General features: G+C 35.8%; 1 protein-coding gene across 1 annotated transcript in view; it reads right to left on the bottom strand.

Annotated features, from left to right (window-relative positions):
* The window catches only part of DPYD (dihydropyrimidine dehydrogenase), a 923,891-nt gene that overhangs the window by 173,664 nt on the left and 724,795 nt on the right, over window positions 1-25,432 (bottom strand). Inside the window, exon 19 of the mRNA XM_027536430.1 lies at window positions 2,529-2,671. Coding sequence (XP_027392231.1) covers window positions 2,529-2,671 — 143 coding nt within the window. The remainder of the gene's footprint in view (window positions 1-2,528; window positions 2,672-25,432) is intronic.

Below are 25,432 nucleotides of genomic sequence, written 5' to 3'. Positions count from 1 at the left end.
TGACATTTTGAGTACTATGTTTAGAGATTCTTCATCTTATTGAAACCAGTTTTAGCTGGCTTTTCTGGATACCATTCTGGCAGGGGAGGGGGAGGTTGCTGCCTCCTTACTGCCCAGGTACCCTACTTGACCTCCATTGACTCTGAAGGACATTCTCCATGTTACTGCCAGGATAGGATAGGAGATCTGGCTCCCCACTGCGGTGGGAGGGACAGAGTGGCCTTGTTACCACTGGGTGGTGATAAGAGTCCTGATTCCTCATTAGACTTCCTCTGACAAAGGGGAGGAGAAGGGATACCTCATCACTGTCAGTGGGATGGAAGACCATATCTCCAACATGTGGGGGATCACTACTGCCCACGGGCAATGCTAGGTGCCTTGCTACAGCCTCTGAGACTAAGTCTAAGACTCATGCTTGTACTTTGTTTGTGTGGACAGGTTTGGCACTGCAGGTTTTAGCGCTAGTATTTGGCTGGAGTAGAGCAGTCATGGTCTAAAAGTTTTCTGTCTGCTAGGTTGCCCTTTCTTGGTTCTCTAGCTACAAAGGGTGTGTATGTGTATATATATATATATTTTTTTTTTTTTTTTGGTCCACCCCTGTTGTTGTTTTTCTGTTGCTGGCTTCTTTGGATCCAAGTCTGGATATATGAGGCAAAAAGAAAACCCAGGAAACTGTCCACTCTGTTGTGCCTTGGGTCCTGAGATTCCTAGCCAGACTGCCTTCTCCTCACATTTCAGAGTCTCTTTATGTTAATTTTATATATAAAATTCAGAAGCATAGGAAAAATTACATCTACTCCATCTTCTTAGAAGCAGAAGTCTGCCTCCATTAACATTTTGATATACATTGTTTTCACTTTATATTTCATAATGGGATGTTAATTCCAATTGTCAAATTGGCAGCACATTATTTTACACTTCACATTTTTGCCAGAGAATATAAGTGATGCCAAACACTCTGCTCCCCAATTACCATCAATGCTAGGTAGTAAGAAGCCATATTAAAGGAATATTACCTCAGAAGTCACAGCCTACTTGCCATGTGAAAAATTTTACCTCTGGTTCACATCACATCACTGAAACCTGCATATCTGGCCCCTGAGAGTAATGCTTATACTATAAAATGTGAAGGCACTGTACTGCATCTACACTGAACAAGACTATAATGTAAAAAGCAAGTATATAATTAATAAAAAATAAAGTGATTTCTAAGTTATTTGTAGAGAGTTAATAAGAGTATGGAGAAGGCAATGGCAACCCACTCCAGTACTCTTGCCTGGAAAATCCCATGGACGGAGGAGCGTTGTGGGCTGAAGTCCATGGAATCGCTAAGAGTCGGACACGACTGAGCGACTTCACTTTCATTTTTCACTTCATGCATTGGAGAAGGAAATGGCAACCCACTCCAGTGTTCTTGCCTGGAGAATCCCAGGGACGGGGGAGCCTGGTGGGCTGCCGTCTATGGGGTCGCACAGAGTTGGACACGACTGAAGTGACTTAGCAGCAGCAGCAATAAGAGTATGATCACTACATCTCAGAGTATCCTTTTATGAAAATGAAACTGGAGCCTATTGTACAGAGTGAAGTAAGCCAGAAGGAAAAACATAAATACAGTATACTAACGCATATATATGGAATTTAGAAAGATGGTAACAATAACCTGGTGTACGAGACAGCTAAAGAGACACTGATGTATAGAACAGTCTTATGGACTCTGTGGGAGAGGGAGAGGGTGGGAAGATTTGGGAGAATGGCAATGAAACATATAAAATATCATGTAGGAAACGAGTTGCCAGTCCAGGTTCGATGCATGATGCTGGATGCTTGGGGCTGGTGCACTGGGACGGCCCAGAGGGATGGTATGGGGAGGGAGGAGGGAGGAGGGTTCGGGATGGGGAGCGCATGTATACCTGTGGCGGACTCATTTTGATATTTGGCAAAACTAATACAATTATGTAAAGTTTAAAAATAAAATAAAATTGGAAGGAGATAAAAAAAAAAAAAAAAACAATGAAAAAATCTCCTTCAGCTTTATATCACAAGAAAGTACACAACTAATTTATTTGTATATTTTGAAAAACTGTGATTTCCTTGCTTTGGCTACCAGGAAGTTCAGAGTCACTTTTGTTAATCCTTACAGTACCATACAGCAGAGATTTTGTATTGGCCTTACCTTCAGCTTCTTTTATTTTCCAGTCAAGATTTTGCTTTCACCCAGGTTTCCTCATGTATTTGGTTTTTATCCAGTAGCACAGTATGCATTTTGGTACCTGATCCCATTTATTTTAGAAACATACAGGTGCACAAATATGTTTAAAAAATAGAGGGTTTATAAGTTCTTAAAAGGACAGGAAATGAACCTCAGGGTTGTTCTCAACTCATAATAGAAACTTAATAAGTGCCACCCAGTTTGATTCCACAAGGATTCTTTCTTACAAGACCCTACAAGAACATATTTGTTGTCACATAATTTACCCTTTATTTGTTAGATGGAGCTTTATGAAGGGACAGACAAACACAAGTACTACCTGGAGCACTGAAGCACCACCGTGGAGAAACTGAAGACCACTTTCAGCTGAGTCAATTCCACCAGTGGCCAAAATGGGAAATTCAGGCAAAGCACGAGCAATGGTGGTCACAGCTCTCAAAGCAATAGGTCTGATGGCTGTGCCTATGGAAAATAAGGGTGATCAGTGGTTAGAGTATTGACCACTTGAGCATACCGCCTTATAACACTACTGTGTGATGGCAGTGTTGTACTAGACAAAAATCAATTTCATCTCTACTTAAGATATATGAGTATGCAAAATAGAAACATTGCTATGTTTCAAAGTATGTTAATTTATAAATGGATATGTTCTTATTTTAAGGACTTTGATGCTATTATTGCATGCAGGAATGTTATGCAAGTGGGTAGAGCAATGCAAACTCCTGCATAAAATACATACATACTACAGTTTGATATATAGTACTGTGTAAAAGATTGTATGGAACACTCAAGCATCTGTTTGAGAAAGAACAAGGAATGGCAGATTTTGTAAAAGAAAAACAACCACATACAGTGCATAAATAGACATACAGCTCTGTTATGTTTCCACGAAGTATAAAGCAGCTGGTGTGAATCGAGATACTGCAAAACAAGTAAGGTGCTGATGAACTTACAGATTCCATATTGCACTTTACATGTATTTTCCCAAATCTGACGAAACACAGTGAGCCTAATCTAATTTTTCATATGTTAGAAATTTTTAACCAAGTTAAAGAGAATTGACTAGAATTCAGTAATTAGAGATTGTATACTTGATTTTTTATACATTATTTAACCAAACATCACCAATACATTATTTGCTAAGTGTAATAAAAGCTGCAGGGATGGACAGAAGACATCATTTTTTAGGTCATATTTCACATGATTACACTTTATAAGGCTGCTTAGACTCTCAAGGGTTAACACAATCTGGAGTAAATTAATGTTCTCACAATATAGCTATGTAGTTTAATATTTCTGATGTACACTCATAAGTCAATGGTCCCTTAAAGGCATTCTCTGAAGTAAAAGTAGTTTCTTTTGTGCAAGAATGTGGCATTGCCTCAACCAGACCTCCACAAACAACTAAAGTGAAAGGTAAAAACAAGTCTTTGGTGGTGAGTCCTTTGGCATCCTGTCCACCTTCACCAGCATCTTTACCAGTATTCTCAGTATGTATTTATTGGTGTTCCCATTAAGGAAGCACAAAGAGCTTTCATTAAAATCAGTGGTTGGGCTTCCTTGGTCGCTCAGTGGTAAAGAATCTACCAGCCAATGCAGGAGACATGAGTTCTATCCTCGATCCAGGAAGATCCCACATGCCGAGGAGCAACTAAGCTCGTGTGCCATAACTACTGAGCCTGTGCACTAGAGCCTAGGAGCCACAACTACTGAGCCCGTGTGCTGCAATAAGTCTGCACACAACTACAGGGCAGCCCTTAGTCACTGCAACTAGAGACAAGCCCTCACATCAATGAAGACCCAGCATAGCCAAGAGTTAGTAAGTAAACAGAAATAAATAAAAAAAAAAATAACAATTAAAAAAATAAAATCGGTGGTTTTCTTTTCATCTTCTTCATTTCAGATGAAACTGGATTTATGTGTAACTAATGCTTTTGCATTCAACACCAAAATGTTTGTGGAAATGACTACTTGGTGCTCCCAAACCTAAAAATATCTTCCTCTGGATATTAGTATTCTTAGGCAAGAACATTCAATGCTAAAACTTCGGAATTCCATAACTGACATTTAAATACAAGGCAGAAAGTTAGGGCCATTTAGAAACTGAACATCAGAACCCTATTTCTATTTTAAAATATTTAGCAGTGACTTCTTCTTAGTCTGAATGTTTTAATCATTGAAAAAGGTGAACACAGTGGACAGGAGGATGCATGGAAAGAATACACACACACATACTTGTAAAAACATATCTTCAGCTATACTAAAAAGAAATTTCGAGAGTAAAGGTTAGAGGAAAGCATTTTTAGGGAATTTGTAACTTGAATCTTTTAGACAGACATATAGCTATCCTGGCATAATATAAATGACATGTTCAATATATATGAAGTTGATGGCTCCTTTACACACATGTTACTTTGAAGCAATAAAGAAATATTGGGATTTTTTTTTTCTTATTCAGTTGACCCTAGAGAGTAAAGGAAATTTGTGCTAAGCAGATAAATAATTTATTTCTAACTGCACTGTTAGAAGACTATCATTAACACTAAGGGGTAAAGTTTCAAAGTGGTACACAGGGATTTGGCCACATATTTGAATTGATATTAATGGACATCAAATGGCAAAATCCCAGAACACAGCTTTGAAAATTTAACCAGTTCCATTTAAAGGGCAACATTATTACACAGGTGTTAAAGAACATCAGCAAACCCTCAGTGGCATTTTAAAATGTTCTGTTAGGTCAATAAGATGTTTTCTACTTGATGTTTCCCTTCTTTTTCTAAAGCTTTTCTAATTTACCTAATGAACATGAAAACCTTTCAAACTAATAAAGGTATCTTTTTAAAAATTAAGAGTAATTATGTTCTCTAAGGAAATGTGATCCAAAAATGAAGAAATGGATCCTTCTGTTGCTGGGTAATAGTAAATTCAGTTTTAATTTCCATTATAAATTCTATTTGATTGGTTTTCTTAATAACTTGATTTAAATGAAATATAATCTACCTGTTCTCAGCATTTTTTATGGGGAGTAGGTTTTAAAAATGACTTTTATCTGCCATGAAAGGTTTTTGGAAGGAAACTGAAGGTACATAAAAAGATCTTTCAAATTGTCATACAGAAATTTTTTTTAGTTTTAAAATGACAGAAATGAGGAAATAATAGATTCAATATAAAAATAAAACTTCTGGTCATATATATCAATACCACACAAGATTATACATATGTTAATCAAAATGCATAAAGATTTTCAGAATCATGACTATTGAGATAATTTTTTTTTAAATTTTGGCACTGCTATGGTAATTAATGATTTTAGATCAAAAACCAGGGAGGAAGAGGCCAGTTCAAGAAGCTCAAGGAATTAAAAGTAGACTCCATCCTAAAGGAAACAACAAGGTTTAAACTTAAAAAATTGAAATCCTATTAGCTTAAATTAACTAATAGGAAACATGCAATTTAAATTAAGTCTTCATCTACATGGGATAACCAGATGGGCCTGATGGGGAATTCAGTTACATCAAGCGTTTCCATTTCAAATGTGTAGGATATGCCAAGGAAAGTTAGCCATCCTGAATCCCCACATTTTGAAAAAAGCTGCAGGTTCAAACAAAGAAACAAACAAATGTGAACCAGACCTGTGAGTTCCAACACTGATGCCAAGACATGTACCATTAAGAAAACTTTGCATTCATTTAAACATCATATATTTTATAATTACTCCTAGAAAGAAGGGAATTTGAAGATGAACTAGTTACAGTATCAAAGAAACAACAGGCTCAACTGCTTAGGTTAAAATTCTAGCTCCACTATTTACAAGCTGTGTAATCTTATGAAAATTTCTTAATCTTTTAATCTATAAAATAATAAAATTTTAATAACTTCACAGAGCTGTTCTGAGGATTATATATATATATATATAAAGGGCTAGCTCATGATAAAGATTATATGTGTGTGCTAAGTCGCTTCAGGTGTGTCTGACTCTTTGCCACCTCATAGACTGTAGCCTGCCAGGCTCCTCTGTCCACAGGATTCTCCAGGCTAGAATACGAAAGTGGGTTGCCATTTCCTCCTCCAGGGGATCTTCCTGACCCAGGTGTTGAACCTGGGTCTCTGGTATTGCAAACTGATTGAGTCACCAGGGAGGTGCCAAATATTATACAAATGTTTGCTATTATAACCTGTACTACCCTAAAAGGACAACTGATTTCAGAGGGAGCATTTCTTTAGCTTACTTTGTGCCTTCTAGGTTGTTGCTGTGTGCTTAGTAATGCAATTTTTTTTTATTGTAGACAAAAGCATGATGCCTAGGATGATGAAACTTTATAACCTCTGCTCCCTTAGAAGAACCATCTTCTGCTTCTTTTCCCCATCTCTATTGAGTGATGTCATGATGCTGGTAGAATTAACTGACTCCAAAGCTAAAAATTTCAAACACAGACATCCATATATTACATTTTTTTTTTTTTGAGAATCAGAAGGTCCATGCCCTAAATCAATATGCAAAACTTTTAACAACATCAGAACTTGAGCTTATTTGTGAGAAGTAAGCAGAACTTTACTTAGCATGACTAAATCCTTGAAGAGAAAAGACTTTTTTAATGGGCAAGATAGTGTAGAACATATGCTAATTTTGGATAACTGAAATTTTGAATAATTGAGTTTAATTCTGTTTGTTTTTGCCTTAATCATTTGACTTCTAGGACAGCTACTGTTACAGAATTAATTGTTAGAGCTAAGTCCACAATAAACTCCCTGATAATAGCTCTAGCTGGCAATAAAACAGAAATTGGGTTATAATACTCACTCGTGCTCACTGTGTATACAAAAAGAAAATGTAGTTTTAATTTGCTTACATTAATTAAAATATAATGAATTAAGTGGATAACAAATTCATTAGAAATTGAACTTTGACTTCCTAATTGTTAACAGTTTTAACATCACACAGAAGAAAGAAAATAGTAGCAAATCTAAACTTTCAAGAATTTAGGAGTTGAGAGATTGATTTTTATAAAACACATAAATCAAGCACCAAAAATGTATATTTTAAAACAACTTTAAAATGTTAATGAACCTAATATACTGATAAATATGTAAAGCACAACTAATTAAAAATACATCTCTACACACGGATTAAAGTCCCCTGAGAAAATTAGCATAATTCAACCAGAAACTGAAGTACTAGAAGGATCAGGGTTATATCAAGAGATGTGAAATCTAAACAGGAGAAATGGGAGAGAGAAAACCAGTTGTTTTATATTGTTATTTCAGGCTTATTGTAAAACTAAAATTTTTCTTATGAGATGTTTTAATTTTGTTAAGTATTTCAAGAAAATTTCCCCCAGTCTTTATATCTTTATAACTGTTTATCTGCTTTATAACATATTCAATATGTTCATAGTCAATTCATATTCAATAATTTGGTACCTAGAATGTGCTAGACATTTTATTTTAAAGCAATAGAATTAATACTATTTACCAAAGAAGGGGACATTTACCTCTCTGGGTGCTTGCTCATGAAGTGATTTCCAAATTCCCTGATACTAGACAGGGAGACCGGGGCTTCATATACAGCCTGAGTTTTAACCCTTGCAGTGCTGGGCAGGTAGATGCTATCATGTATGTGAAGAAAGGGTAGTTCAACCTGAATAAAACTTGTTTGATGTCGCAGTTTAAAAGTTTAAAGATCAAATCTCTGTGTGGAGCCCGTACTTTTGAACTGAGAGCTGACAGTGCAGCTTATGATGAGCATCACCTTCAGAAAGCCAGTATCAGTTCTGCCTGGGGTCCAATGCTCAGTTTCGAAAGTCCACCCAAGTAGGTGTAAGTCTTGACTCTATTACTTTACACAATTGTGACTTTGAGCAAGCTCCTCAGCTTCCTAGAACATCAGTTTTTGGTATCGGTGAAACAGGAACATCAACAACAACAATATCATAGCAACTTGGGGACTATTACATGATACAGTTTGTGGAAAGCATTCAGTCCAGTGCCTGGTTTGTAGTGTATAAAGGTTGATATTACTACTGAAGTCACAGAAAATTGACCAGAGAAATAAGCATTCACTAGAAACATGTGTGGTTAAACACTTAATACTTAAGGGGTGTTAGTTAATATTCTAGACAGTAAATTTGGAGATCCTAAGTCATTTCATTTCCAAAAAATATAGTTTAAGTCTATGATTGCAAATGCATTTATTTGTGTGATGAACTTTTATTAGATTTATAATGCAATTGCAATATCTAAAGGTATATGTCTTATCCTGAAACCCCATTTTGAGAAATATAATCCATTAGTGCATAGATAAAAAGTTACATGCACAAAAATGTTCCTTGAAATACTGTTTTATATAACAAAACAGTGAAAAACAACCTAAATAATCACTAGTAGTTATGCTAGAAAATAAATTATAGTTCATTCATGTGATGCTGCAGGAAACCTTTAAAACTGACATGGAAATATGTCTAGGATACATAGTTATGTGTTAAATCACAAGTAACAGAACAATATATAGGGTGTGGTCCCATTTTAGGTAAAGAAAAAATATGATTACACTTAGTATGTGGACATGTAAATGCACAGAATACTGTGTTTTAAACTGCTACATTATCTCTGGGGAAACAGGCTGAAGAACTTTCAAGTTTGATATCTGTACTTCCATATTATTTGATTCTCTTAGGTAAGAAAGTGTCATTCACTTCTGCAATGAAAAATGACCTTTTTTTATAATGCGTCTAAAACAATACAGGAATAGGCATTTTCAGATTCTGTGCTGTGAAACTTTTATGTACAAGATGTGCAGTGCTTCTACTCTCTGTACCTTCAGAAGAGCACTTTTGGTTCTATATCTAATATTTTAAGTAAAATATTAACAGAATATATCCAAAATAGGGTGAACAGGATGACTGTGATCTCTGTCCCTGTCTTTCTTTCACAGACACACACACATAATGAGATGGAACCAGAGCTAGAAAAAGCATATAAATAGTTTTGTTTGGAATCAAAGGGTAAGCAAAATCAGTAAAGTTAAATTTCAGTAAAGCTAATTGTCAGTTTTATGAAGTAGTTTAGGCTACAGTGATTTAGCAGAATACAAGAAAGCAAGAAAATGTATCACACTTATATCAATTAAGGATACTGAGTTCTATTACTAAAGTATGCAATTTTAATTTTAACAATATCTGTCAAAATAAATTCTATCCCCATAATTTAAGACATATATGTATATATATATATACACACACATACATACATATATTATATGCAAATAGTTTATTATGTAAAGTTAATTCCACTGTTTTGGCTACAATAAAATTAATTTTTAAATAAAAATTTTAAACAATAATATGCATATGTGTGGTGTATAAAATGGCTGAAAGAATTAATAATCTAATGGTTGTCTTCAAGTATTTAAGAGGTAATCATGAAGAAAGATTCCATCTATGTTTTTTCTCAAAAGATAACTAGAACCAATGGTTAAGCACACACTTTTGGTTTTATTATTATTTTTTATCATTAATATCATTAAAATTTGCCAATTGCAAATTCAGTAACAGAAGTAGCTACATTGCTATGCCCCTATCACTTGAAACTAAATGGGTATTTGGCAGGTAGTGGCCATTTGAAAAGACCTCTGTACCATAGAAAATATTGGATTATATGATCTCTTCCAATTAAAAATTCCAGGATACTATGAACTTTGTCATGGTATTTTAAGGAGTAATTTTATATGCTCTGTGGTTTCCCAATAGATACCAGTGATGAAGCTAACATATAAAAGGATTGATTATAAGTGAAAGTCAAATTTTAACATTCAATGCATTCAATATGGGCTTCCCTGGTGGCTCAGATGGTAAAGCGTCCACCTACAAAGTGGGAGACCTGGGTTCGATCCCTGGATTGGGAAGATCCCCTGGAGAAGGATAAGTCAAATATACTTCAATAAATTTAAAAAAAATAAGACTAAATTTTATAACTAATTTTGTAACTAATAAAGAATTGTTGTCCACATATGATAAAAGCAAGAATACAAGTATAACTGTCGGTTAGGAATTAGATAGAAACAATAGTAATTTATGACCCAGCTTGCCTAGGAAGTCCCAGTTTGTCACACCTATATTTATTTGGAATTACATGATGCAATGATAAATACCATCCCCTTTCACTCAAAAAGCACCTAGTTTGGATTACAAATTATAATGAAATTGTATTTAGGGATTATAGCACAAAGATAATTATGGAAGCAAATGAAATTTGATTTAGAACAAAATCATAATCTATGAAAAATTAGGAACTGACTACACTGTCCAAGACTCAAAGGATGGCATGAAGAGACACATTTCCTTGAATTTATTACTAGAAGGAAAAATATAGGGTATTTATATGTGATATCTGGGCATAATTATTCTATATGTTCTTTCTATTTTCAACCTGTAGGTGGCCACCACAAGCTACACTTATTAAAGAACTCATTAGTAGCATTTTCAATACTGTCCTCTTCAGATAATTAGCAATTTATTTAAATAACCAATTTCTGTAGAAATAATTGCCATGAAATGCCCTGAACCTACTTTTTTATAAACTATAATAAAAGTGTTAAGATAATCCCTGACATTTGCAAATGCCATTAGTTCACCTTTCCTTTTGATAGTGCTATGGCATTATGCTTAAACAATTACCCGATAACACAGCGGTTTAATGAAACAGTACAGTAAGCACATTCTTCAATATGGTCAGCAAGGACATTCAGATTTAGAAAGAAATTCAGCATGCAGACATGTTAACATTGAGTAAAGACACACAGACAAAAGAAAAAAGATTACTGAAATAAGTACATTGCTGCTATTTCCAACTTGGTTAGTTTTCATAGTAGATGCTACAACATATGTATTCTCTTTGGAAACAAGAATGGAAAGTTTTGCAAATTGGTTCATGCAATTGGCTGGTGTTAATTAAAATCATGTGAATCTATGAATATGCAAAATATACTCACCATATTATTTGTTCAGTAACCTCTACACAAGAGAAATAAGTAGAGAATTTTTCTTACTCTCATTTTTAAAATATTTAAGTATATTTTTACTTACAAAATGATGCAAATTTTCAAAGCAGAGTTATCAAGAAAAACTATGAACCGCTTTTACATCTCAGCTGGTATTTAGCATTTAAAATGGACCAGGGTTTGGATCTCAGCTTCTTCCTTGTTATTCAGCTCCCTATTCTAAGACCTACTGATAAGGGCTCATGGTGTGTTTCTGAGTCACCAGAGATAAAACTCTCTGAGACTGTCACAATTTTTAAGCTGTAGGCCTTCAATATGATAAAACCGGACTAGAATTCAAAACCAATGGCTGTATCATTTTATAGCAAAAAGAAAATACTCCTAAGGGTCTACTGAATACCAGGTGCTCTACTAAGACTAGAGATTTCTTCAAGAAAATCAGAGATAGCAAGCGAACATTTCATGCAAAGATGGGCTCAATAAAGGACAGAAATGGTATGGACCTAACAGAAGCAGAAAAGATTAAGAAGAGGTGACAAGAATGCACAGAAGAACTATACAAAATAGATCTTCATGACCCAGATAACCACAATGGTGTGATCACTCACCTAGACCAGGTGTCTTGGAGTCCAAAGTCAAATGGGCTTTAGGAAACCACTACGAACAAAGCTAGTAGAGGTGATGGAATTCCAGCTGAGCTATTTCAGATCCTAAAAGATGATGCTGTTAAAGTGCTGCACTCAATATGCCAGCAAATTTGGAAAACTCAGCAGTGGCCACAGGACTCGAAAAGGCCAGTTTTCATTCCAATCCCAAAGAAAGGCAATGCCAAAGAATGCTCAAACTACCACACAATTGCACTCACCCCACACTCTAGCAAAGTAATGCTCAAAATTCTCTTTTGTTGAAGTGAGGCTTCAATAGTATGTGAACTGAGAACTTCCAGATGTTCAAGCTGGATTTAGAAAAGCCAGAGGAACTAGAGATCAAATTGCCAACATCCATTGAATCATAGAAAAAGCAAAAGAATTCCAGAAAAAAACATCTACTTTTGCTTTATTGACTATGCCAAAGCCTTTGACTGTGTGGATCACAATAAACTGTGGAAAATTCTGAAAGAGATGGGAATACCAGACCACCTGACCTTCCTCTTGAGAAGTCTGTGTGCAGGTCAGGAAGCAACAGTTAGAACTGGACATGGAACAATAAACTGGTTCCAAATCGGGAAAGGAGTATGTCAAGGCTGTATATTGTCACCCTGCTTATTTAACTTATATACAGAGTACATCATGTGAAATGCTGGGCTGGATGAAGCACAAGCTGGAATCAAGACTGCTAGGAGAAATATCAATAACCTCAGATATGTAGATGACACCACCCTTATGTCAGAAAGTGAAGAAGGACTAAAGAGCCTCTTAATGACAGTGAAAGAGGAGAGTGAAAAAGTTGGCTTAAAACTCAACATTCAAAAAACTAAGATCATGGCATCTGGTCCCACCACTTCATGGCAAATAGGGAAACAATGGAAACAGTGACACTTTATTTTCTTGGGCTCCAAAATCACTGCAGATGGTGACTACAACCATGAAATTAGATGATGCTTGCTCCTTGGAAGAAAAGCTATGACCAACCTAGACAGCATATTAGAAAGCAAACATTACTTCGCCATGAAAGGTCTGTCTAGTCAAAGCTATGTCTTTTCCAGTGGTCATGTATGGATATGAGAGTTGGACCATAAAGAAGGCTGAGCGATGAAGAATTGATGCTTTTGAACTGTGGTGTTGGAGAAGACTCTTGAGAGTCCCCTGGACTGCAAGGAGATCCAACCAGTCCATCCTCAAGGAAATAAGTCCTGAATATTCATTGGAAAGACTGATGCTGAAACTGAAGGTCCAATACGTTGGCCACCTAATGCAAAGAACTGAATCACTGAAAAAGACCCTGATGCTGGGAAAGACTGAAGGTAGGAGGAGAAGGGGACAACAGAGGATGAGATGGTTGGATGGCATCACAGACTCGATGGACATGAGTTTGAGCAAGCTCTAGGAGTTGGTGATGGACAGGGAGGCCTGGTGTTGTATAGTCCCTGGTGTCGCAGAGAGTTGGACATGACTGAGCGACTGAACTAAACTGAACTACTAAGTTGGCTCAGATCGTAAAGAATCTGCCTGCAAATCAAGAGACCTGGGATTGGGAAGATTCCAGGTCTTCCCAACTGGGATTGGGATTTGATCCCTGAATTGGAAAGATCCACTCTAGAAGGGAATGGCAACTCACTCCAGTATTCTTGACTGGAGAATTCCATGGACAGAAGAGCCTGGCTACCGTCCATGGGTTCGCAAAGAGTTGTACCTAACTGAGTGACTAACATTTTCACTTTCACTACTAAGTTACTTACACATTATTTCTATCTTCACAACAAGTTGTATATGCATTATTCCCCCTGTACAGATGAAGAAATTCAGAAAAGTTAAATACCAAATGTACATAAGAAAGACAGGGTCATGTAGTGAAGTAACACATTATAGCAATAAAATAATTAGTTCACAATGTGACCATAAAATACATTGATAGGTTTGAATTTGAGGGTTTTTCTTTATTTCCAGATTACCATATCCTTCTGTCTCTTTTGTTTAAGTACTTCTGGCAGTGCTATAAACCTGTAAATACAACAAATTTACCTATATATATATATAAATATATGACTATTTAAAAATACACATATTTCCTTGGTGAAGAGATTCGGAACCATGAGTTAGCAAATTTGGTGTATAAATATTTCTCATTTGATTTGCTTAAGAATGTTCAGGACAAATGTTATGAAACCACATAAAAATCTCACAGTCTATGTGTGTTCAAAAATGGTTATTTGAAGAAGAGAAAGAGGAAGTTTAAAATGATGGTAATGCTGATAATTAGAAGTAGGCTTTGCTCTTGGAGACCCAGGACATTTAAAAATGAGCCTTTTTCTGAAGACATAAAAAATAACAAAAAGAGTTCTCACATTCGTTAGGATCATATTATCTCTTTCTTTGGAATGTCATATATTTCTTTCCTCTCTGAAATTCTGTACTCAGTTTACACTGTGGGTGTTTCCATGGTCAGGGTGTCCATGGTCGCACCTGCTCTACCGTCAAAATTTTCCTTTTATTCTCGTTCTTTTTATTTGACGATGAATTACCAGTGTAAATTTCTGTGCCCTATGATAAGGCTGTATTTCTCACAGCCTGATGAAACCCAGGTTGTACAGCAAGCACTGAAGTTTTTGTTCTCTTCTCTGGGGTGGACACCTCTCAAAGATAATAATGGGCTTAAATTTTTTTTCTTATTGAAGTATAGTTAATTTATAATAATATATTAATTTCAGGTGTACAGCACAATGATTCAGTATTTTCACAGACTATACTCCATTGAATGTTATCACGAGAGCATAGCTTAGTTTCCTGTGCTATACAATACATCCTTGTTGCTTAGCTATTTTATACACAGTAGTTTGTATCTCTTAATCTCATTCGATTTCGTCCCGCATTCCCTCTCTTCATCAGAAACCACTAGCTTGTTTTTATATTGTGAGTCTGTTTCTGTTTTGCATATATTCATTTGTAATATATTTTAGATTCCACATAAAAGTGATATACAATATTTGTTTTTCTCTGACTTATTTCAATAAATAAAATGTTCTCTATCTCTATCTACATTGCTGCAAATGGCAGGATTTCATTTTTTATGGCTGAGTAGTAATCCACTGTGTATATACCACCTTTTTATCCATTAGTCTACTGATGGGCATTTGGGCTGCTTCCATATCTTGGCTATTATAAATAGTGCTGCTATAAACACTGGATGCATGTATATTTTTGAATTAGTGTTTTAATTTGCTTCAGATGTGTACCCAGGAGTGGAATTGCTGGATCAATTCCATGGGGTTGCAAAGAGTCGGACACGACTGAGCGACTTCACTTTCACTTTTCACTTTCATGCACTGGAGAAGGAAATGGCAACCCACTCCAGTGTTCTTGCCTGGAGAATCCCAGGGATGGGGGAACCTGGTGGGCTACAGTCTCTGGGGTCGCACAGAGTCGGCCACAACTGAAGTGACTTAGCATAGCATGGTAGTCTTGTTTTTAGCTTTTTGGAGAAACTCCATAATAGCTGTAGCAATTTACTACTCCATAGTAGCTTTACCAATTTACATTCCCACCAACAGGTACAAGGGTTCCATTTTCCCCACATTCTTTCCAACATTTGTTATCCATAGACTTTTTGATGATAGGTGTTCTGACATATGTTTAAAAATAATAATGTGGACAAGGTCATCTCCAGCTGGACTCTATCAGAACCCTTTGAGGACCAATGCTCCTGTAAACTGACTCGGCACTTTGGAAAGTAGGAGCTCTACTCACCAATATTTGCTCTACTGACCAGTAATTGCCCTCTCAACTAACTGACAGTAAAATTTCTTCCTACATTTCAATAGGGTAAAAAATGAGAAATCATTGTTAGTCAAAATTATTTCTTGTACCTAGTATGATGTCAGCTGCTAAAAGGCAGCAATAAAAGTATTTCCTCTCACTGAGCTTATGAGACTAAGTAGCTATAATGAAGACATGGGCAACACATGTTCACATTCTGATTATCTGAACCAGACTGAAGACCTGCTGAAACTCAGAATAGGATGATCCAGGAAGACTGAAGTGGTTCAGAAAGGCTTTATGAGAGATGCAGGATACCAGCTAGGCTCTTGAGAGACGAGTAGGTAGGTTTGGGGTTCAGAACTAGGATATTTCAAATTCTGGCAAGGGTTGGGGACAAGGTGGGCAAAACTGCAGTTACAGTAATGAATAATTCATGTTTCTGAGACTGTTACATTAATAACAAAACTAAAGTAGCCTCTCAGGTTGGGGAACCATATACAATGAGTTTGGGTTGCATGGGGGTGTTGCCTGGTGAGCTACACCCCCACTCCCCAGATATTGCTATGAATTTCTATACAATACTTTATTTTAAAACCTGATTTTTAAACTACTGAGTTGGCATGAGAATTTTTGAATTCTTATGAATTTATGAATTCTTATGAATTTTTGAATTCTTATGAATGTCTGAAAAAAAGATATAATAAAATGAAAGAAGCCCAGATTTATCTCATTGCTAATTAAAAATATTTCTCCAAGGAAACTAAACAGAATATATAGTCTATGTAGTAGCTCAGATGGTAAAAGGACCTGCCTGCAATGCAGGAGATCCGGGTTTGATCCCTGGTTTGGGAAGACCCCTGGAAAAGGAAATGGCAACCCACTGCAGTATTCTTGCCTGGAGAATTTCATGGACAGAGGAGCTTGTGGGCTACAATCCATGGGGTCACAAAGAGTCAGACAGGACTGAGTGACACACACACACACACATGTCCCTGGTTGTAGCCTTTATATAGATCATAAGGATCTTTGTAGTCTGATTTTAAAAGTATGTATACCTGTGATGTATTCATTTTGATATTTGGCAAAACTAATACAATTATGTAAAGTTTAAAAATAAAATAAAATTTAAAAAAAATAAAAAAATAAAAGTAATAGGATTTTTATCCATCAGAAGTTGCAATTAAAATTAAAATAATGTTTCTTCTTTTTACAACTTAGGAAGCTTGTGTAATGGAAGAGTGTACAAGTTCCACTCCATTCAACAACTGTTACTAGTATCATACATTTTCATTTTCATAAATGCATTTATGGTCTTAAAAAACATCATAAATATTGCAGGAATCTGCAGCAAGCATTAAAACAGAGCACACGGTCAAGCAATTAGGAAAGGGAAAATAATTTAACATTACATTTCTTTACAAGATCTTCCAAACTATTACCTAGAGGCACTCTTACACTATGTTAGATCATGGGTGTATTCTGGAAACTTCTTTTATACCAGAGGGCAACTGGGGGCTTAAACTGGTCATCTAGCCTCAATATGTGCTTATCCATGTGTCCCCTGATATTTTAGTGCTTTGAACTATAAGCAAGGATGCTTCTCAGGCAAGTGAGTAGTTAGAAACCGGCAGCTATTTGGACAAACCATATACTGGGAAGGAACATCTAATGGACATAAACAGAACCATGTAAAAATCAAATAAGATAATCTATGTAAAGCAGGTACCTCTGTGACAAGCACATATGCTTAGTAAGTGCTTAGTAAGCAGTACCATCACAACAGATTTTTAAAACAATATAAATAAAGGACACTGTGAACAACTTTAGGTAAAAAATTAAACAACTACAATGAAATGGACAAATTCCAAGCAAACCATATCTAACCAAAAATAACAACAAAAAACAAAAAATAAAAACAAAAAACCTCATAACTATCACAGAAATTGAACTGGTAATAATAATAGTAATTATTATTATAATAATAAAACAATTGTAACAAGCAAACTGCAAGCCCAAATGGCTTCACTGGTAAATTCTATCAAACTTAAGGGCTTCCCTGGTGGCTTAGAGGTTAAAGCGTCTGCCTGCAATGCAGGAGACCTGGGTTTAATCCCTGGATTGGGAAGATCCCCTGGAGAAGGAAATGGCAACCCACTCCAGGATTCTTGCCTGGATAATCCCATGGAAGGAGGAGGCTGGTGGGTCCACGGGGTCCCAAAGAGTTGGACATGACTGAAAAGAATATCAACCTTATGGAAACAATTGCAGAAGACAGAACAAGAAGGAACAGTTCCCAACTCATTTTATGAGACCAGCATAATTCTGATACCAAAATCCAACAAATATACTAAAAGAAAATAAAATTGTAGACCAATATTCTTCATTAATATAGACTCAAATGTCTTTAATAAAATTCTAGCAAACTGTCTTTGAAGAAGCTGATAAGTTAATTCTAAAATTTATATAAAAATACAAACTAGAATAACCAAAACAATTATGAAAAATAAAACACAATTCAAGGATGCTATTTCACTTCAGGACTTGCATAATATCCAGTATCATGATAACAGTATAAAAATATAGACCAGGATGGAATCCAAAAATAGTCACCACTATAAAGTCAATTGATTTTTGACCAAGTCACTAAGTTACTTCAGTAGGGGAAAGAAAAATCATTCTAACAAACAGTGCAGAACAACTGGATATTTGTAAGAAAAGGTGATTAAAAAAAAACCTTAGTTGCTCTCTTACTGTATACAAAATTTTTTTAAAGATTCAGAATGAATTAGGAAAACAAACAAACAAAACGTAGGAAAGTATCTCTATAACCTAGAGTTAAGCAAGATATTTTTGGAAAGATATTAAAACAAGTTACTAAATAATAAAAAATACTGATATATTAGATTTTATAAAAAACAGTAAAGAAGCCAAAATCTACAAAAATTATTATATTCACATACATAAATTTAAAAAAGACCTTATATCTAAAGTGTATAAAGAGTTCCTAAAAAACGATAATTACAAGATGAGTAATAACTAAAATGAGCAAAACTTGATCAGACTTTTCTTTTTAAGACATATAAATGGACAATGAGTACAGGAAAGTTACCCCATGTTAGAGAAATACAAATCAAAACCCACATGAGCCTCCACTTCACACTTATTAGAAAATAGGGAGAAAGAAGACTGATAACACCAAACATTGACACAAATGTGGAACAAGTTGAACTCTCATATATAGCTAACTGGAGTACAAAATGGGAAAATCACTTTGGATAATTGTTTGAAATCTGTTTAAAAATTAAACATATATCTATCCTATGACTCAGCAATTTCACTCCTAAACATTTGCCCAGGAGAAATGAAAATAAGACTACAAAAGTGTACGTACAAGAATGTTTATAATAGCCCCAAACTGGAAACCACCCAAATGTCCATTAACAAGAGAATGGATAAACAAATTGTGGTCCATTAATTTAGTGAAAATTATCAGCAATAAAAAGGACTTGCCTACTAGTACCTACAACAATATAGATGGATATGAAAAATATGATAGCTGAGGAAATGAACCCAAAAAATACACACACACACACACACACACAAACACAGAGTAGTAGGGGTGTAAAGAAGAGGGAGACAGAGAGAATGAATAAATTATTTCATTTATATGAAATTTAAGAATAGTTAAATAAATATATATATATATATATATATATATATATATATATATAACTGATTGTCAAGCAGTACCAAGAGAATTTTCAGGTATGAAAGAAATATACTCTATTCTATTTCAAACTGTAGTTACTCCATGCATGCTCGGTCGCTCAGCAGTGTCTGACGCTTTGTGACCCCATGGACTGTATCCAGCCAAACTTCTCTATCCATGGGATTTTCTAAGGAGGAATACTGAAGTGGGTTGCAGTTTCCTCCTCCAGGGGATCTTCCTGACCCAGGGATTGAATATGTGTCTCCTGCACTGGCACATGGATTCTTTATCACTGAACCACCTGAGCCCCTGTAGTTACTAAAAATGTAGACAGTAGTTAGTGGTAATTTAGCTGAACACTTAATATTTGTGCCCTGTATCCTATATAAAATACACTTCATACAAAAAATAAAAAATATGTAAATATATATAAGAGGTAGCAAAAAGTGTCCATCTTAAAAGTAAACATCTCCCAGCTGGATCCACGTCTAAGAAGTTTTAGATGGTTAGATCACTCAAAGACTTCATTTTACAAAATATGAGAGCATCCTTCCCATTAGTGGGCAGAAGCTACATCTGAGAGAAAATGAATCTTACATTTTAAAAGTAAACAGGACTAAAGATCATATCTGCAGTACATTACGGAAGAGAAATATGGAGAACAAGACGACCCATCAGAAGTACTTTTTAAGATGTTCTTGGCCTCTTCAATGTTTGTAATCTTCATAAAATATTCTTGAAAGCAATGCTTTTAAAGATGCCATATACATCCTATGTAAGCATGTACACGAACAAATACACACCATCAGTGATGTTACTGATTGTTAAGAATAAAAATGAATGGAGTACCAAAGTGATGTAAATATAAAGACAGGTTTTATGGCCAGGCTATAGATCTAAAGCACAGCCCCTGAATTTGCCAGGCATGCTAAGCACTGCTTCATGTACAAAGACACAACTCCAGTAAGCTGCAAAGGCTGTTTGGCTTTTTGCTGACTGTTGTACTGAGTAAGACTCCAGAGCCAAATTTCAAAAATGTCATCAACTGATCATAAATATTGTTAACATATAATGAGAGTTTCTGTTTCTGCACTTTATGTCCAAATTGCTATTTAAGTATATCTTTACCTCTCCAAAACAAGACAGCGAGTGGTCGAGGGTGTTATTCCTATTAAAACCTTGTAATCATAAACTATCTTCCCAGCTGAATCTTTAAAGAATATTTGGCTTAGAGCTTATGTCAAGTCTATGATGGGTTTGAAACAAAAAACCCTCTCCCTATTTGCTGCTTTTCCAATCTTTTATGTTTTCTGATGAAATTTCAGGCTCTTGTCAAATTGAGGTCATTCCTTTGTCGATTGGCATGGCTATTTAGGCTGAATTGGCAAGTGTGCAACCCCGAATGATTCAACTCATTGCCAAATGGCATTTAGCTAACTTCTGCATGCATGAAAAGGAGACAGCCTATTATCAGGACCAACATGGTGGAAAAAGGATATATAGTCAGTATCTAATACACATATCTAAGCAGAAATGTGATGCATATGTTTTTCCTCATTCATAGATGCTCATTCAGTTTATATTGTTGCTGTAAGGGTTTCATCGTCCAAATGCTTAAATTGTGCATAATGATTTCAAATAGCATTGGACCACTCAGAATCGGGCATGGGCATCACAGATGTGCTAAATCCAGTTCCAGAGGCATGGTTAGAACACAGTTTCTATGCCTCAAGGGGAGAGACTTTTCTAAAGAGACTTTGCCAAAAGTGCTATATATTGTTTTTCTCAACAGAGCTCAAAGACTCTTTGTGATTGTGTAGTAGCTGACAGAAGTCATCGAGGACTATATCAATCTTTCTAATATTTTCAAGGATATCTGCAATGGTTATAACTAAGGCCAGCAGTCACAATATATTTCTCTTTTCTAACACTAATATTTGTTTTACTCTAGGCAATAAGAATTGTAATTGTCATTGCTGTTTAGTTGCTAAATTATGTGTGACTCTTTTGTGACCCTATGGACTGTAGCCCACCAGGCTCCTCTGTCCATGGGATTTCCTAGGCAAGGACACTGGAGTGGGTTGCTATTTCCTTCTCTAGGGTATATTCCTGACCCAGGGATTGAACCTGCATCTCCTGCATTGCAGGAAGATTCTTGACCACCAGCAAGCCACCAGGGAAGCCCAAAGGCAATAAGAATAAAGTGTGAGAAATAGAATGCTCACAGGCAGTAAGTGGCTTGAAAAAGGTCTCCTGTTTACATTCTAGAAGATCATTTATTTATAAACTCCAAAATACAAATCATAAGATTCCCAGAGTTATTATTTACTAAAAGCTAAATTGTTACAGAACAGCTCTTAAGATTTGAAATTTTAAAATGGCAAACTATTAAAAAGTTTCAAGAAAAAATGATATGTGTCCCATATCTAGCACACACTGAACTAGAGAAACATATTTGAGATTGCCAAAAAAAGGGCTAGCACTCTAAAGACTGTAGGCAAACAAAATGCTAACAAGTTTAATTATTCACAATGGCACATTTATGGAGAGTATAATGCTGCAATCAATAATTACAAGCCCACACAAACAGCATTGTAATAATTCTACAAGGCATGTTCAGAAGTGAAATAATTTAGAATTTGAAATCAATAGCATTCATAGACATTGGAAAATGTCAAATGGAAAATGAATGTCAGTGTTTGTATTCTTTCTGGAACATTCTCACTACTTAGATTTTAGTCATTTCTTAAAAGATTTCCTAGTATCTAAAAGCAAAAGCAAACATTTGCCCAGTCATGTCTCAGTTAACTCTTCCAACAGATTCAGATTTGTCAGGGAGCTGTTTTATACACAGCAAAGTGTCACGTCTTCACGAGAATGCAAGTTAACCCCAGTTTTCCTCCTTTAGTCTTTGTTCCTTTTGGCTTCTTTCCCTTATGACCTTCTCAGCCTCCAGTTTCACTTTGTTAGCTTGTCAGAATAAAGGCTTTGGCATAAATACTTTCTACCATATTACTTTGGTAAATTTGTAAATTAAAATACTTCTTAAAAATAAAAGAAATTGTGTGATGGGCATATGGAAACTATGTACTATAATGTCAACTTTTCTGTTAATCCAAAATCATTTCAGAAAAAAAAATGAGTTTAAAAGAAATCCCTTATACAGCACTTGGATTCTTCCTGCTCATACAAAAAATATCAGTTTGTCTATACTGTTTGGCAGAAATGAAGACACAAATTTGTGAATACTGGAAACAGTTTTTTTAAAAACATAACATTTATAACACAAGGAACTCTGCTCAATGTCATGTGGCAATCTGGAAAGGAGGGGAGTTTGGGGGAGAATGGCAACATGTTTATGCATGGTTGAGTCCCTTTGCTGTCCATCTGAAACTATCATATGTTGATGGCTATACTCCAATACAAAATAAAAAGTTTTTAAAAATTAAAAAAAATAGCATTTATAGTTGTTTTTATTAATTGCCATTTCCTATTAAGAGATAATAGTAATAATAATAACTGTCTTTTATTAAGCTGTCTAGGCAATGGCACCCCACTCCAGTACTCTTGCCTGGAAAATCCCATGGACGGAGGAGCCTGGTAGGCTGCAGTCCATGGGGTTGCTAAGAATCGGACACGACTGAGCGACTTCACTTTCTCTTTTCACTTTCATGCATTGCAGAAGGAAATGGCAACCCACTCCAGTGTTCTTGCCTGGAGAATCTCAGGAACAGGGAAGCCTGGTGGGCTGCCGTCTATGGGGTCACACAGAGTCGGACACGACTGAAGTGACTTAGCATAGCATAGCATAGTAGCAGCAGTATATATAAAGTTCCATCTAGTCAAGGCTATGGTTTTTCCAGTGGTCATGTATGGATATGAGAGTTGGACTGTGAAGAAAGCTGAGCACCAAAGAACTGATGCTTTTGAACTGTGGTGTTGGAGAAGACTCTTGAGAGTCCCTTGGACAGCAAGGAGATCCAACCAGTCCATCCTAAAGGAGATCAGTCCTGGGTGTTCATTGGAAGGACTGATGTTGAAGCTGAAACTCCAATACTTTGGTCACCTGATGCAAAGAGCTGACTCATTGGAAAAGACCCTGATGCCGGGAAAGATTGAGGGCAGAAGGAGAAGGGGATGACAGAGGATGAGATGGTTGGATGGCATCGCCGACTCAATGGACATGGGTTTGAGTGGACTCTGGGAGCTGGTGATGGACAGGGAGGCCTGGCGTGCTGCTGTTCATGGGGTCACAAAGAGTCAGACATGACTGAGCGACTGAACTAAACTGAGTATATATAAAGCACTCTATTAAGGTTTTTACTTAAACAGTTTCATTTAATTTTCAGCAAACCCTTAGGAGTTTTTACTTTAGATGCTCAAAGAGGTTAAATATCCCTCCCTTGTAATAAGAGAAAGATCTTAGATCCCAATCAAATCTGTTGACTCCTAAATTAGTGCCACTTTCCACATTGCCTCACTTCAAAAAGTTAGCATTCTTGTACTTATGCTCATACTAGTATGATTCCAGGCACCATTCTAGGTTACACATTTGAAAGAGTGCTCAAAAATAACCCTGAAAACAAGCTGCTATTTGTCCTAAAAACAAAAGGAAACACCTGACATTTTCTAGTAAAAGCTGTTCTAGTTATGAAAACATTTCACTATCTATTCTTTGCTGACACTTCTTCAGGTTACTTTAAAAAAGGATGTATTTAGCCTTTGTTCATTAATAGACTGATGTCCAATCACCTTGAGATTCACCAAATTATCTATCAAATGAAAAAGAAAAAGCAGAAAATTTAATTTCAGATTACTCCAGAAACTATGGTAACCAGACTGTTTGGCAGTCAAAGGGTGGAAAAACCAGATTAGATAGATGGATATATTTACATATTCACTTTTACATTAAACAGAGTGGATGACACATCCCTGTATAAAACCTATTATTTAAGCACTTCAAGTGAAAAGTGTTAAAATAAATGGCTCATGACTTATGAAGTGTTAAAATAAACGTTTATTTCAACACTATACATGTCATAAGCCATTTATTTCAACACTTTCTACTTCAGAAGATTCACTCAGACAAAAAGGAAAGATTTCCTTTGCTAAGATATGTCAAGAGGCCAAAACACAGAGGCTAAAATCGGAGTTTCAGTGCTAGAGTCCTTGGTTTGGAAAGGCTAGATCAGAAGATGTGATGGGAGTTTTGATGCTTCATACCTGGGAAAAGCTTTCAGAATGTGGTACACAGCATCACCTACAGTGGCTTCATTTAGACATCACATTTATTTAAACCAATTTTGAGACTTCAAGGCCTGCCTGAGCATCAAATTACAAATGAAACATACTGTTTGGTGGTATTTCTACAAAGAAAACATACGTTCTACTTCATGAATCCACTAATGAGAAGAGTCTGATGTATCCCAAACTCTCCAGGAAATGGAGCTTCCATGAATAAAGGTAGAGTTTCATAATAAAGCTTATATGGCACTTCTTATCTGCTAATCTCCATTCTAAGTGCTGTACAGATATCAAGCAATGTAATCCTCCCAACAGTTAGACAAAATGGGTTCTCTTATTTTAGCCAATTTTTTCCCCACCTGGGAAAATTCTAAGTGGTTGAGTAACCTATCCAAGAGAAACTAAGAAGTGGTGGCACCAGAATTTTACCCGAAGCAGTGAGCACCAGAGTCCTTGCACTTCATCCCTGGTCTAGGCTTCTGCCTTTCGGAAATAGGATAACATTATTTTGTGTCATGGTCTAGAAGTTATGTAAGTTTAAGAAGTTGTCAAGTTCATGACTTCCTCTTTAGGCAGGGCCAGCCTAAATCTGTGAAAATTATCACCTCTGTAAATAAGCTAACAACAGTAAAATCATTAATGATATTTCTATTAATATAAGATACTAATATTGACTTATGACTGATTACAGTTATGTATTCTTTCTGTTTTGCCCATATTAAAATTTCATTTTCCTACATAAGGTTGAACATCTATGGATAAAATGAGAATGTCTGGTAGTGACTGAATTATTTCCCGCTACAATGTTTCTATGGCTTCTAGACAAAAACGCTGGCAATTCCATTTTTAAGCAAAGCCAA

This window comes from Bos indicus x Bos taurus, chromosome 3 (assembly GCF_003369695.1).
Source record: "Bos indicus x Bos taurus breed Angus x Brahman F1 hybrid chromosome 3, Bos_hybrid_MaternalHap_v2.0, whole genome shotgun sequence".
In the NCBI taxonomy this organism is placed as follows: domain Eukaryota; kingdom Metazoa; phylum Chordata; class Mammalia; order Artiodactyla; family Bovidae; genus Bos; species Bos indicus x Bos taurus.
This window is presented reverse-complemented; position numbering and strand designations above follow the sequence as displayed.